This window comes from Astatotilapia calliptera, chromosome 10, assembly GCF_900246225.1.
Source record: "Astatotilapia calliptera chromosome 10, fAstCal1.2, whole genome shotgun sequence".
Taxonomy (NCBI): Eukaryota; Metazoa; Chordata; class Actinopteri; order Cichliformes; family Cichlidae; genus Astatotilapia; species Astatotilapia calliptera.
Genome location: NC_039311.1, coordinates 1,570,105 through 1,585,893, shown reverse-complemented (window position 1 = coordinate 1,585,893; position 15,789 = coordinate 1,570,105). Strand labels below are relative to the sequence as shown.

Here is a 15,789-nt window from a genome sequence, read left to right as displayed (position 1 = left end):
ACAGCAGTTGGTGAGGAAGGAAAACGGAGAGCAGGACCCGTTTATCCCCCTGTCGCTGACAGCGAGAAGAAATGCAGAAAATTATCAAAAGAATGAACTGCCAGCTGCTACTACATGCCACCCAGGGGCAACTCAGCCATTTACAAGCAAAATATCCCACTCAAATGGCTCTGCGTGGTTATTCCAATGCCTTTTCCCACATGTGAATAGTGTGGTAACAAGCTTGCAGAGATATTGTATATTAGACGCAGATGGTTACTGCAAACAACCATGATTTTCCAAAAAAGAAAACATGGAAAAATAAACTTTCATAGGTTTATTAAATATTGAATGTATTTATCTACACTCAAAATAAGACCAAATACATTTTAATGGTCAAATTTTCCAAGCCAACAGACGCTGGCTAATATGAAAGATAAAGAGCAACATCAGTAGATGGAGGAAACATCCAGACAGAACATGTTTGTCTTTGCATGTCCAACGGGCAGCCATCCATAACAGGTTCATTTACACCACACATTTACTTTCACACTGAAATGGGACTGGTCTAAATGTGTCCATAACCAATCAGAAGTGGTGCCAGGAGGCAGACCTCAGCCAATGGGAGTACGGAGAGGCGCGCTACAATAAAGGGATGTGCTGAAAAGGACACTGCATGTCTCTCTCACGGTCTTGCTTTCATTTTCTTCTCGAAGAAAAATAAACGGATTAAAAAAAGAAATAAGATTAAACCTGAGGTCAGCTACTTCCAAGAGATGCCAATAGTTGTCACTCCGCTGCACTATTGGTGTCCTTGTCCAATTGCACATCACAGCCCCCTCCCCCAGGCAATAAACACAAGCACAGGAAAATAAGTTGACGCACTTTATTCCTAAAACAGAAGCCACACCACCGACTGCTGGCATGGCATTCATATAGAATTATTTTATATATATTGCCGTTTGGTTTTTGTGTCTAAATGTGTGGTATAAAATACTATATACAACAATGTACCTCTTTATTTGAACACAGTGAAGTTCATTGCTGTACAAGTCCTCTGTAGCTACAGCTTTGCTGTAAGGTCTTCACGCTCAAAGGCATGAAACATAGTTCTCCACTCTAATTCTTCTGTACATTGTGACAATACAAATATTCTGTCTCCATTACAAAAAATAATACTCTAAAAGCAACCTACTGGGACTTTCATTTTTATGGGATTTTTTCCTCTGGTGTTTTTATTAAGACGATTACATATATCTTAGACCAATTGCTTTAAAGCAGGAAGGTGATATAAACCTTCTCCATTTTTTATATATAAAAGAGGTTAAGAAATAAGACAAATTATACATTTAAAAACTTACAATAAATAAGATAAATGCAGGCATTTTGTTTGGATACAATTACATCCAAAGGAATAAAAAGGAATTTCATGTCTTAAAACCAAAGATCCATTCTTGGGTTTTTTCCTTGATCAAATATGTCCCTTTTCTTCCAATAATTTTACAGATAAACTTGTCTCATCGATACAGACTGGCCAGTGACTGTGCTGCCATGCTACATATCATGACAACCAATCTGTCATTCTTTCACGTTCATTGAATGCAATTCAGCTTCTAGTTTCCCCTCTTTTTTATTCCCTTGTCTCTACGTGCATGTCTTTAAATCACAGGGACAGAATATCCAGTCTCACGGGGGGGGGGGGGGGGGGGGGGGGGGGCGGCGTGGTGGAGAAGGACTGGCTAGGCTTGGAAAACCATCTGATCCCATCTTGGTGCAGGATCCAGCTCCGTACACTGGTTTTCACTCATTATGACCCCCCGCCGCCTTCTTCCTGTAACAGCCTGATGTTTACAACATGTTCATGATGAAGTTGTACATCTGGTTGAGCACCACAAAGTGAATTGGTAGACACGATCGTCGGTCTTGCGTAGCCGGGTCACATGTCAGCCAGGAGAGGGCGTTGTACTGCTCCAGCACAAATCTGCCGAGGAACACAGGCATACAAAACGGTTACGCTTCAACGTTCAATCGATGAACATTAAAACATGCGGCAACTTTTACCAGCATTGTGCACAAACCAGCGTCAGTCTGAAATCGGCTACAAATAGAAAACTCACCCTGGAAACAGTCAGCAGGGTGGTAATAGTAATTTGTGCACTCGACCTGATGCAGAGTGTGTGCTGGTGTTGTTTACCTGAGTACATCTGAGGTCTGATTGGAGTCGAGGGGGTGGGAGTGTTTGCTGTGCAGCAGTTCATCTGATTGCACTGAAGCCACATGGAGGTGCAAAGAGGCCTGAGAGGAAGCACGGGGGGAAGAGGTGGCGTCAGAGGCATTATAATGAAGTTATCAACCTTTCATTACATGTCATTTAAATAATGACAGCTCTTTTCACAGCAGAAGGGTAGCAGCAGTGAGTCTGCAGCCAATTCCAGAAGCAATGGATAAAAAGGCAAACAAAACAAAACGACCTTATTCTAAGTACAACACACTTTGATTGTGTGCAATTACGCACAAGGCTTCAATCACACTTGCTCAAGCAGCAACATTCTTCACCAGCCTTACAAATTTACTGCATTTCCGACATAGCTGTGGTTTATTGGGGTGGTGAACCAAGTCTATGCCAGAGCGGTCAGAGCTATCAGCTGAGCCCGGGATTAACAACCAGCACTGTTTATAACGGCCACGCAGAGCTCTGTCGTAAAAAAGTGTCAGTGCATTTTAGTAGAACACCCGACAGGTAAGAAAAAAGGTCAGGGTTGCAACCCACACAGGACACTGGTGTCGGGCTTTGGGTGATAATGTTCAGGACGGCTCCTTAAATTCACTAGTAGGGCTGTGCGATATGACCAACATCTCATATCCCGATATAAGACATCTATCAGCCCGACAACAATACAAATCACAAAAATGTTACACTTTCTGAAAATTCTGTGAATCTCGGGCAGCTCTACTTGCGTGAAGAGTTTCCAGCTGAGTGTCGTGCACCTGGAGTCGAGTGTTTTGACAGATGCATGAAACGATAAATTTTAGACATAAGTTGTAAGGTCGCTGTATTCTTTGTATTTATTAGGTGGCGTGCTGCAGGGAAAAGCGCGCTCTAACGTTTGAGTCTGAGGCTTATTTGGAGCACCTGACGGCTCTTTTTTGCTTCTCGTCTGTAAACTCTCTCCACACTCTTTCACGTGATCGCTGCGTAGGTGGTAGAAGACGTTTGTCGTGTGGAGTCTGAGGTGGGGGCCGGCTTCCTGCATAATTACAGTTTTCTGGTCCGTGTCAGACTTTTCATAACCAACCCATGTCCGTGCTACAGAGGCAGCCCCTCCTTTAGGAATAAGGTGCTGGATTTGTTTTGACTGGTCCTTCTGTTTGTCATCATTTTAGTTTATTTTGAAAAATCTCAACAGCATCTTGAGCTTTATTGTGAAAGGTTTATGTGGAAAATAAACAAGCAGACGCTGGGTTTACCGTCGTTGTTGCTAATGACAACACATAAAAACAGTGACTTGTCCGTCCGTAGTGTGGTTATTTTAAATATAAGAGAAAGAGAGAACTTAAAAAAATTAATATGGCTGCTTCAAAATAAAATAAATAAAAATACAATATTGCCATAAATAGTTTATTTTGCGACACCACGAAACAAACGATAGCGTGACATGAAACAATGTTTTCATATCATCATCAGATGTATATCATCATATTGAACAGCCCCAGTAAAGATGCAGGAGTATCCTTAAGTAGTACCTTGAGAAAGAGTGGGCACTGGTTCTGAGCCTGCGGACAGGCTGACCAGAACCAGTCGGGTAGTGGGCCGGCTTTGGCCGTGGAGACGAAGTAGCCGAGTGCCAGAGGCTGCTGCAGGAGGTTAGGAACTTCTTCGTGGGACTCCATACGATCGGTACTCTGACCCTGCAACGAGGTGGAAACTCGAGATAAACTTTTTGCTTTCTAAGCGTCATGTTGCACAGCGTGTGTGTGCGTTATGTACATGTTGTACCTTGCTGCCATCACCTCCGTGGTGGTAATGAGAGCCAGGGGAGTGCACCGGGGAGGTGGTAGGTGAGATGTTGATGATGTCTGGATCCACTAAATCGTTCTCCTGGTCGAGCAGGGCCAAGATCCCGATAGCATCAGAGCCATCTGTGGAGAAGAGAACAGCTCAATAGGATCTGCGATTGGAGGGTGAGTGTGCCACTTACTGTAATGCAAATTGTGACTGTAAATATAGCTTCTTTTTCTGCCAACAAATGTATTTTTCGCAAAAGAAATGAGCTGAAGACCCCTGAGGGTGCCATAGATGCAGAAAGCATGTATGCAACCATGACTACTATTCATTCTTAACAGACTAGAAAAGTAAACAGGGAGGATTTGGAAACAAACTGCACTGAACGGGGGGGGGGGGGGGGGGGGGGGGTTTGCTGTGAGACAAACAAACAAGAAACAGCTGCTGAGTGAAAGACAGATAAAGGAGAACGACTGACCAGTGGTGGGATTGAGAATGTCGATGTTGGTGTCGATGTTGGTGTAATTGCAGCAGGCGACCTGGACGATGGCAGAGGTGGGGAAGACCAGGATGTGGGTGCAGGAAGTGTCCTGCGGCGTGCTAAGCTGCGATGTCTGCATGTTTAAGGTGGTGCTGCGGCCAAACACCGAGCCCGTCGACACCGAGTCTGAGAGGACGCACAGAGGAGAGAGAAAGGGTCAGTGAAGACACACAATATGAACAAGAATCCATTCACAATCCTTTTGTCTAGTACAAGTAAAGTGATTAAACTGGTGCTCGCTGAGCAAATTCATCCCATCCCAATCGTTAAAAGTGATTTAATTTCACCGCACCATCGTGACTATGTTAACAGAAAAGCCGAGTTAGAGCTTTAACTGATTAACACAGCTACGGCATTCAAAATTGAAAGAATTAACTGATTAAATATTCATGTGTGTTAATTTTTGCAGCTAAAAATCACAGTATTAGGTTTTCAAAGCGTATTTTAAAGCGTCCTCACATATATACACACCACGGAGGAAAGTAGATTCTGAATGTCAGAACAGCTGTTACATTTAGTGCCAACCCCCTTAGTCATAGTCATCTGAGGCTAACACAGCCTCGCTAATCTCTTTCAGCTTGAAGGGGTTTTTAGAAAGGAGATGTCCTCAGCTTGGCATAGCTCAACAGAATCCCAGCATGATGCACTGACAATCCCCCCCTACTCGTTTCCCAAAATAAACCCATTGATCTGGCTCTCCATCACACTGCATTGAGATCAATGAGTATCTGAGAGGTAGTGCTTTATGAGCGAAAGGTACACGATCTTCCCTGCCATCAATCCGCCCTGGACGGGGAAGGGAAGGGGGGGGCATTGTGATACGCTCCTACCATCCATCATGCCACACACACACACACACACACACACACACACACACACACACACACACACACACACACACACCAGCGTTGCCTCTCTGGGTGAAGTACTGTCACTCAGATACGACGTGTACATTAAATCAGTACGTTTATTTAGAATCTTTGTCAAGCGCACACGTTGTACCTGGCATGATGATAAAGGATCCCTGTGGCTCCATGGCAACCAAGCACACGCTGAGGATGCTGGGGGTGTCCGAGGCAGAGATGCCACACATTCGGCACATGTCCTTCAGACGTCGACTCAGCGACTGCAGGTTTCTCCTGTTCAACAGAATGCTCCAGTCTGGGACACAGAGGCGAGACAAAGGGGAGACTGAGTGAATCGTACACTGGTACGAAAACACTTCAGTGCTCGACAATCTGGTTTTTGGCCTCGGCAAACTTTAAAAATAAATAAATAAATGAATGAATGAATCAGCACGACTGTCCTCCTTACCTTTCAACTCTCCGTGCCCGATCCTGCCTAGTCGGCCAATCACCACCCTCCAGGGAAGGGATGTCATCTGCACGAGTCCCAAACACCAATCCCACAGTTTCTGTAAGCCAAGACGCCGAACTGACCCCTTTTTCCTCCGTGCCCTGCAGAACACACACAGCACAAACACGTCAAAACCTCGCGTTAGCCACTCAGCAGGGGTTCAATGCAGGATAAGCTGAACTAGGGCTGGGCGATATGACCCAAAATTCATATCTCGATATTTTTTACCTGGACGGCGATATAAGATATATATCTCGATATTTTTTTTTAAAAGCCATAAAGTAAGAACAAAAAGAGAGTTCTTAGTCAAAGCTGTGTCCCAGATGTCACACAGGCACTTTTATTAACATAGAGCAGATGTACATAAAATTTACTCAAAAATAAATTATGAGCATTTATTAAATAATAATGCTCCATAAATAAAAGAAAACAATGTTGTTTTTGTGCATAACAAAAAGCTCACAATTGTGCAGTCAAAATGTAAACTAAAAGACGCTGAGCATAGTAACAAAGACAGATTTCACAGCTGCTCTGTTCCCAACTTCTACTCTGTGACTGACAGCATTGAGTTTGAAATCCTCTTCGTAACCACGTCTCTGAACAGGTGCCATTTATGGTCCTTATACACAGTAGGGTAATATTACGTTGAAGCACAGTACGTATCACTCCGCGAAGGCTCCTCGGTAGCCGTAATGCGCCGACAAACTATCAAGCGGTGCAGCACCGTAGCTTACCAAAGTCGTAATAAAACATTTTTGACAGATTGCTGAGCGCCGTGTTCCACATAAAATCGGTTCACGGCCATCAAACACAACCAAAATTCATACATAAGGTGCGCTGTCAACTTTTGAGAAAATGCAAGGATTTTAGGGTTAGCATGTTTAGCTCGTTAACACGTTGACGCCGTCCAGCCCCACGCACGGGTCGATGCGCAGTAACTCGTTAACGGAGATTTGCCGTGTCCATCTTGTCGCTGCCTGCACGTGAAGCAATGGGGGAGGAGGGGGAGTTGTCTTCAGTGAAGGCGAGGCGGAGTAACGTTGCGTAGAGACAAAAGTGGACGAAAGAGAGGCAAACTTGCGGCTCCACAACTATAGTTATAACGTAACATAGACTATATCGATATAAAGGATATTGTCACATCTTATATCTCGTATAAAAATATATCGATATGTTTTAAAAACTCGATATATCGCCCAGCTCTAAGCTGAACCTCTTGCCTGTTGTCTAAATTTGAGTGCTAAGCGTCGTGCAGATTAGATATGAAGCAGACACCCTGAGTGACATCGAGGTTAAACACTTGTGTAGAGTAATATTAAACAGCCAGGTTTTGTTTCATAAAAACATGCCACGGTCCAAACTGTGAAGATGGCAGGTTTGTAACGCTGATGCAGTCCTACCTGTGGGGTACATCTATGTTGATGATGCAGGTCTCCAGCAGTTCCCCATACAGGTCAGTGCAGGTAGCCAGAAGCCACCGTTGGTCGTGGGACAAACAGTAACCTACAAATAGCACGTTGTACTTCTGCGAGGCCTCTCCAAACGTCTCCCCCAGCTCTGTCTGCTTGTCCTTCACAGGTGCGAGGATGAACGGCGGCGTGTACAGACGCAGACACTCTGGCCTCTGCAGATGGAAAAAAAGATTCAGGATTTATGTTTCACCTCTTCTGCACCAAAGGATAAATACTAGATCTCTTCTGTCTTGGCTGACTTCCCATATTATTTATGGATAAATATGCTAATGTGTCTGTCCCATTGTCCCACCCATATCCCAGTTGTTTCTCCAAGGTACTTCAAGGCTTTCCAGTGTATAAAAGGAAAAGGTAGCATTGCTGTGAGGAAGGAAGTCAGCTGAATTAGGTCCTGATCTAAAGCACCCCTTTGTCTAAACTGGGAGTCAAGATCCCATTATGAAGGTCTCAGGGAGCTAGCCAAGCACATAATGGAAAGAAAACTCTGGAGGAGCAGAGGGTTACAAGTTCCTTTGGTCCGGTTCCAGTTTCAAAAAAAAAAAAAAAAAACCCTCTGGGGATGGTTAAGTCTGAAAACTATTTCTTTCTGGTTGCACACTCAACACAGCTGGGGCTCGAGGCTGGACCACATCAGGTCAGGTTCATGTTTGGCCTGAAACACTGCTGCTGGGGTCGGAGTGCCACCCTCTCTTTGCTCTCGATCGATCAGAGAAAGGAGGATACCCGGACAATAACACTAACTCACAGGCCCAAAAGAGAGCACTGTGAGTTTGACAACGCCTACAACCTGGCTTTTGCTGCATTTACCTCCGGGCTCTTCAGTGCAGTGTCTATGGCCAAGCCCGGGCCGAAGCCGGTCAGTGATTTGACGTTGGTGGAGGCGGGCAGTGGCCGTCTGCACTGAGTGAACACTGAGAATGCGAGCGATTTGAGGTGCTGGGCGTAGATATGACGGTCTTCACCTCGCACTGGCTGAAGCAGGTACTGGCATGGGATAATCTGAGGTTTAACAGAAGAGAACGAAAGGGACACAAAGTTTTTAAAATGACAGGTAACCAAACTCTAAACTCTTTACCAATGCTTCTTTACATGCAACATGAAAAGTGGGAAGTAGCACACATGTTATGGTTGTGGAACAACACTGCAGTTCCCACGATGAGAATGAAATCAAAACAACATGCAGGACCTCTCCTTTGAAATCTACTTACTTGTACAGAAACAGAATTGCGGATGTGTGGAGGCAGCGACTGAAGCATCTCAAGGTAGCAGCGTAGCAGACCCAGCGTCCACACGCTGGATTGTGCGGGCACTGGCCCCGCGCCCCTGTCCGCCTCCTCGTAGCTAAAGGGGTCCACAATGTAAACAACGATGGCAGGTGGGTACGTGACAGCGTGGGACTCCCCATCCGTGGGCACTCCCACCTTCTCTCGCTCCAAAGTGCTACAGAAAATACAAGGACTCATTTTACGCTCAGCCAACTTATTCGCTTTAGATCATAAATGCTAAACTTTATTTTTGTGCATGAAAGTGTTTAGTATTAATACTTTTCTGTTGGATGTATGAGGGCTTTTGTGTTCTGACAATACCTCTCGGGGGGCTCTGTGGGCCCCTGGGCTTGGCTGCTGGAGTTGTCCCCCGAGGCACCGGTATTCTGGGTACCAGCCTGCTGTCCCAGCTGTCCACTCTGGGGGCCGCCTCCCTGGCCCTGGCCGCCCATGCTCCCAAAGGGGGGAAAGGAGCCGGGCTTGGCAGGTATCGTGCTGCCGGTCTGGCCTGACGATGTCACGAGGTTGTTGGAGGGCGCAGAGCTGTTGGAGGGCCCGCTGCTGCTGGGAACAGTGGAGCCAGCGGCGTTCACTGAAGCCTGCTGGCTGGCTGTGCTGGAGGTGGAGTTAGATAGTTGTGTGGATGATGACTGGTTGGATGAGGGTGTGGGGCTGGGCTGCGTAAGGAGAGAGCTGTCTAATGCCTGTGATGCGAGGTATGGAGCTGCATCGAGAAACAACACAGGAAAGAAGAGCGCACATCGTTGGACTTTTATCAATAAGATAAAGCAGACTGAAAATAAAAAATGATACTCCATTTACTACTTTTCAACATCCTCCTACTCTGATCACGCTTCTTTGGAAGCTCTGCTCGCTTTCAAGCAGTCAAGGTTCTCCAGCCAGCTTTTTTATCACATAGCAATATATTAATAACTACATCAAGAGGTGTTAAAAGGTGGAAATTCAGCACCAAAGAGCTGAATGAACCATATTATCCACCAGAACAACCAGCAGCCACACAGAATCAAGCACGTGGTAGGAAATGTCAGCGTAACGTACCGAGGTTGTGGCGGCACACTTGTGCATAGAGTTTGAGCTTAGCGAAGGTGTCACTGTTGCTGCTGGCAGCCTTGAGGAACCAATCACTGACTGGCTGATCCACGGGGGTCTTGGCTCCGTTGCCACCAACAAGGACGATGCCATCAGCGTAGCCTTTGGAAATGGGCCGGTGCTGTCCCAGACGACATGACTGGAGGAAAATGGATAATGGCGGCGTGTGAAAAACAGAGTATGATACATAGATTTACTTTCATTAGTTTGATTTAGCTAAAGAAAGTGCCGAGAGTAGTTGTTGTGTGGTGACAAACTAAAGGGGCATCGTATGGACATTTAATCCTTACCTCATAAACAGCGGTGAGGTCTCTGAAGAAGGTCTTGGCACCACTGAGCAGAGCCTCGTTGTCAGGACAAACAACCAGATAGCCGATGTCCCGCTGGGAGCCGAAGGGATCCAGCAACAGCTTCTCCCAGTAGGGCAGACCAAATGGAGACAGTACCACAAAGTCATACTCATAACCCACTAAGAAGGTGGGGATGGGTAGAGGCTCCGGGGACTCGTCTGTGCCTGTGGAGGTGATGGGAAACAGGAGAAGAGTGAAGGTAAAACCAAGCGTGGGTGGAAAGAAGCCGAAAGCAACAAGAAATAAACCAAAGAGTGAAAATAGTTAACTGGTAAGCTGTCACATTCAAACTTTCACTGTGAGGTCACCCAGCAACGTGACAGCTCCTCCCAGCAGAACCACAGCAGAGGGGCTTCACCCACTACTGATGTGACAGTCTCCAGAGCTTTGCTCCCTCGAGATTCAAACGTCATCCACAACGTTTCTTAATCATCCTTATGCTACAAACTAAGGATCTGACCGGCAATTCTTTTCAGTTAGCACTTTTGCACTCAGACAAGCAAGATTCAGGGATTTTACTCAGTCTGACACCTCTTCATCTTCTGTATCAGGAAACGAAAACAGTCAATCGCTAATAGCGTCGCGTGAATAGCAGCGAGGTCTCAGAGTTTAACACGGGATTTACCGTAAGAGCCCCGTCCAGCCATCTTGTGGAACTGCTGCCAGGTGAGGGGACCCTGAACGCCCCATGACCGCACCGTCCTTTTCTTCTGGATTGCATCCTGGAGTACGGGCTGCAGGGACATCAGCACCCGCAGCACATCCTGAGAGCACAGCGCACTCACGTCCACTGCTGGAGGACAGGTGAACACAGGAGACAGAGATTCATCACAACACCAACATTACGGGGGGGGAAACAAACCATGGACTTTAAACATGGTGTTTAAAGAACAATTATTTTGTTTCTCAAAACAAAAACTATTAAAAAAGCAGGTTCTTGAAGGCGTTACGTCCTCACCATTTTGTTTGGCCCAGTTGTGCAGACAGGTGCTCTTGACCAGCGCCTCGTCCACCTTGCCACCTGACATGTTGTCCATGAACTGCCTGCCGTGCTCCATGGCCATGTAGCAGTCGCTGCGGTAGTCCCTCTCCTCTACCCGTACACATGGGGGTATAGGAGCCCCACCTGGCCCCCGAGTCACTGCGTCATGCTCCAGAACTGAAATGGGTGAAAAGGGGTTTGTGCACTGATCCTGCAGGAGCAGAATCAGCTCGTCCGAGATATGGTCGCTTCTCCCGGCTCCATTTCTCTCCAGCGAGGAAAGCCGCAGCTCCTCGAAGCGCTTCTCTGCCTCTCTGCTGATGTCCGTGCCGCGGCCGATGATGTCCAGCTCGTCCTCCAGGAAGAGGCCCGAGCCGTTCCCATAGCGCCTGTTGACCACGGCGCTGAAGCCACAGTTGCAAAGTTTCTGGGCCTCGCTGACCGGGTCGCTCAGGTACACGCCCGCATCCGCTCCTTTGATGTTCATGTTGCACTCGCAGATGCAGCAGCTGTCAAAGTTGCAGTCCTTGAAGAGGTTCATGACCGTCTCGGAGAGGATGAGGGTGACGTAGAGGCTGTGGGCCTCGGGGATGGAGGGTACCGTGGCCGGCTCCACCGAATTCAGCGGTCGGCAGGTGGAGGGGGTTGACGCCGCTGGGGAGCAGAGGTCAGAATTCTCGTACTTGATTGAACCCTGGACGCTGGAGGGGCCACGTGGCGTGCGGGGGGTGCGAGGCGTACGTGGGGTAGGGGCGGAGAAGCGGGGGGTGGCGGGTGAGGGCAGGATGCCGGTGCCACCACTGTTACTTGGTGGAGCGCTGTTGATCATGAAAGGCGTCTGGGTTTGAGGGGTGTACTCTTGGTCCATGGTGCTGCCCACACTGGGGATGTTACTGAGAAACGCAGAGAAATTAAAGAACACAAATTAGATCCGTCTCACGTACACGAGTCCCCTGGACAGAGGGTCTAACTGCGGTGCAAAGATATGGGAGACACCACACAGTTGTATGCAAAACATGGTTCTTCTTGGGTGCCAGATCAGCAACATTCAGTACACCGCTTGAGATAACAGCATACTGCCATCCACCTGTCTTGCTGAATTTGCGAAGACAATTTGAGTAATAAGGCAGTACAATAAGGAACGCAGAGTGGGTTCAGACACATGTTTACACATGAGGGAACACGAATGCAGGAGGGAGAGACTGCGAAACAAAAAAAGGCAGCAGAGGGAGAAGACATTCAATAAACATTTCAGCAAGCGTCCCTCTGAGGTGAGGACATTTTTGGGTTTGCAAGCAACTGTGAGGAAGCAGAGGGAGACAGAGTGTGTGAGAGAGCCAGAGAAGGGTGGGGGTGGGTGAGCACATCGTGTCCCTAGCTGCATGTCGGGGGAACAGCTCCTGGCGCAGACCCATTAGAAGGAAGTCCCAGCACAACACTCTCCAGCCGGGACACAGTCGCCATGGGATGCAGATGGCAAGGCAGCACCATAGCAACAATATACAAAGTGCTTATAGACACCTCTGTCTACCCACTCAGGCTCAACTTAGCGTTCCAATAACTTAAACCAAAACCTTACTAATGTTACAGTTATTCAAATATTTAAACCAAAAACACTGACCACCTTCTTTGCTTGTTATGCTCTACATCTGCAGTCATGCTCCAGTGTACTCGAGAGAGAAATGTTCTTAAATGATCTGCATCATCAGGCGACAGTATAACCCCGCAGATGCAATTAGTTCTGCTTTAAAAAAATGACTTCTTGTGGAAAAAACAATTTTAAAAAAAAATCTGTCAACCTTTCCAGCTGAGAAAGAGCACTTCCTGTAAGTAAAAAGCAACGCGTCTCGTATCTTTAACAACTAGCGTTTGGTCCAGTTCAGTCATTTGCTTTAAAGGGTTTTTATTATTTATAGAAAATTACATGGTTTGTTATGCAGTTTATCAATATGCATGTATTAGTCAAACACACAAAGTAAAGTAACACTGGTTAATACTGAAATAAGAAGTGCATCATTGTACAAGAGGAGCAACAGAGCCTAGATAGAAATCAGCAAACACAAAGCTAATGTGAGGGTCGACCGAAGAAAGGCAGAAAAACCAAACGGTCAGAAATAAGTTTCCATGTTTGTGTGGAAAATAGCAGAGCTGCATGTGTGTAGCCAACAGCAGCACTGACAGATCTACTATAGCCGGCACGCTGCTATGAGCAGCTAGGTGGCATGGAGCCGCTGTGGGGGCCCATCTCACCACTGCGGTTATAATCCTCGCCTTCAACCAAGAAGGCATTTTACACTCGGATCCCTGCTCCGCCTGAGGCAGCCATGCATGGGAAATTGAGCTGACTGCTAAGGTGGTGTCCAGGGATAGACCAGAGGCTGTGTGGACAGACAGAGAGCAGGGTACACACTTCCTCGCACACCACACTCAACTAGAGCCCTGAATCAGAACAATTCTTTCAAACAGGCTGACATATCTGAATTAGTTCAACTGACTGTCAAAAGACAGAGAGAAAAAAAGACCTACAGAGTCACACCTGAAGGTAAACATCCAAATAATATCACAGAAACAGAGCAGCATACCTGTCCTTGTTAAGGTAGGTCATCACAGGCACGGGGTTGAGCATGTCCCTGCCCATGGTCCAGCTGGGTCGGTAGATGCAGTCCTCTGGTACTTTGATAGGTGGGAGACACTGACTGGGCAATGTCTTCAGCGGGGCAAACATGGAGCAGCCTACAAATAGCTGACACAGCTCTGGCTTGTACACAAAAGAATAGTCCTGCAAAATGGACAGAAAATAAGGCATCACTGTGTCTGGTCCTTTGGGGGCGGGGTAGCCACAAACAAACACCCAAAAGATGAATGACAAGCATCCCAAACAAATCCTGCGGCAGCTTCTTTTCACATTCAGATATTACCTGATACACAGTTATTGTATTGACAGTTTGCATGTTCTGTTTGGATGTGCTGCAGAAAATGAAATCAGATGCATGCACAGGCAGGACATACTGGTGCTGGCCAGATCCCGTTTGCAATATTTGCATCACTAGATTACTTTGATACTGGGCCAGTTACATTTTTGTTAAAAAAGATCATTTTTCCTTATTTTCTAGTAGATGTTTTTGCACGTTTAGATCACCCTACAAGAAGAGACCTCTGAAGCACGACAGACAAGAAATTCTAAATTCTGTGCATCACAACAAAAGATTGCTGTTCTTGCTCTTGGTATCCAGCAGATTGCATTGTGGTATGGGCCCTTGATTCCGAATCTGTTTTAAAAACCAAATCCACCAATAATCACCAGCTTTGACATCTACAGTTTCTGGCAGTAAATCCTCCCTACAGAGTCAGTCAGCTGTAAGTCTCACACCCACCTTGATCTCAGATGGCTTAGGGCTACAGAAGCTCTCCTCCACCTCAATCTTGAAGTGCCCTCCTAGAGTTGAAGGGCCTTCCACTGTTGTCATGCCCGTGCTGGGATCCATGGTGCAGTACTCCTTGCTGCACATGTTCATAGGTGAGTATCCCATGATGTGCTGCTCCAGGGAGGGAGGCGTGGGAAACATCTGGATTAGATGATCTGAACCTAGAATAGAAGAACCAGAGGGTAACGATGAAGGTCAGACTGAGGCTATAACGTGTCTGAAGAGGAACAAATGCAGGAGGTTTAAGGCAAACGTCTATTGCAAGACTACTGCTGTTATCACACAGCTTACACTGGGGATACAAGTAATTATAGGTCTGTATCCTATGTTTAAACCGCACTTCACAAACCATTTAGTAAGATAGTAACTACGGAAATAGCTTCACAAAAAATGTTTCAATTTTAGCTTTAAGTGTTACTAAGCGTTCTGCCTGCTGATGCATGTTTTATGTTTCTGTAATCAAATATGACAGCCATGGTGGTGCTACAGGCAGCTATAGCTATGTGACTACCAAACCAATGAATGTCTAATTCCTTACATTCCTCTAACAGGACTATCACCCTCATGTGAGGAAAAGTTTGCATTTGCATTAGGTATTCAATGCAAGACTATTTTCAGAATTCAGCTGGGCTGTTGAAACTCAGCTGTTGCAAAGGTAGATGATAGTGAAACCAGCAGCTCCTTTTTACATGTCTTGCATTTACATAAAGATAAGTCTGCAGCAGAATCCTGGTTAAATAAATAGATGGCCACAGTATGCTGAGGGAATATCCAACAACTAACTACTTTTGCTATTGTGAGATGCATCTGGGAGACCACACACAATTTAAAGTAAAGGCCACGGCCCTGGGCTGTACATAAAACTAAAGACAACGGTTGATCTGAGACCAATTTTCCTCACAGTGAAATATACAGCATCTTTAAAAGGCTCTAGTGTCCCAGTGCTCCAACCAACACTAAGCAACAGAAACATATTTTGTTTTTGTTGCTTAGAAAATCTCAGCTGCAGCTGACCTCAGACTAACAAACCAATAACTTCCAGCAGCAGCAGGTTTCTAAGCTGTCTGGTAGCGAACAGTCACACTTTTCACCACTAGGTGGCCAAATCCAGTCTGAGCAACAACTGTGTTTGAGCTGTAAAACATGAACTTCATTTAGTGGATTAAAGGATATGAAACCTTTAACCTCAGCTGAATACCAGGCGTGGGGAATACTGTGTTTATGTCTCAGGTGGCTTCTGGCAAAACCTCAGTGTATAATTCTTAATTTTCAGGGGCCTCACAGGTGCGACCAATCTGATTCTACA

General features: G+C 46.2%; 1 protein-coding gene across 1 annotated transcript in view; it reads right to left on the bottom strand.

Annotated features, from left to right (window-relative positions):
• Positions 1 to 850: 850 nt before the first annotated feature.
• med13a (mediator complex subunit 13a) overlaps positions 851 to 15,789 on the bottom strand; it is a 69,897-nt gene continuing 54,958 nt past the window's right edge. The window contains exons 14-30 of the mRNA XM_026183115.1: positions 14,433 to 14,644; positions 13,641 to 13,837; positions 11,035 to 11,951; positions 10,702 to 10,869; positions 10,017 to 10,240; positions 9,676 to 9,865; positions 8,938 to 9,340; positions 8,560 to 8,791; positions 8,159 to 8,350; positions 7,280 to 7,503; positions 5,838 to 5,980; positions 5,526 to 5,684; positions 4,461 to 4,649; positions 3,977 to 4,119; positions 3,724 to 3,888; positions 2,174 to 2,274; positions 851 to 1,960 (exon numbers count right to left, since the gene is read on the bottom strand). Coding sequence (XP_026038900.1) covers positions 1,828 to 1,960; positions 2,174 to 2,274; positions 3,724 to 3,888; positions 3,977 to 4,119; positions 4,461 to 4,649; positions 5,526 to 5,684; positions 5,838 to 5,980; positions 7,280 to 7,503; positions 8,159 to 8,350; positions 8,560 to 8,791; positions 8,938 to 9,340; positions 9,676 to 9,865; positions 10,017 to 10,240; positions 10,702 to 10,869; positions 11,035 to 11,951; positions 13,641 to 13,837; positions 14,433 to 14,644 — 3,992 coding nt within the window. The 3' untranslated portion in view covers positions 851 to 1,827. The remainder of the gene's footprint in view (positions 1,961 to 2,173; positions 2,275 to 3,723; positions 3,889 to 3,976; positions 4,120 to 4,460; positions 4,650 to 5,525; positions 5,685 to 5,837; positions 5,981 to 7,279; positions 7,504 to 8,158; positions 8,351 to 8,559; positions 8,792 to 8,937; positions 9,341 to 9,675; positions 9,866 to 10,016; positions 10,241 to 10,701; positions 10,870 to 11,034; positions 11,952 to 13,640; positions 13,838 to 14,432; positions 14,645 to 15,789) is intronic.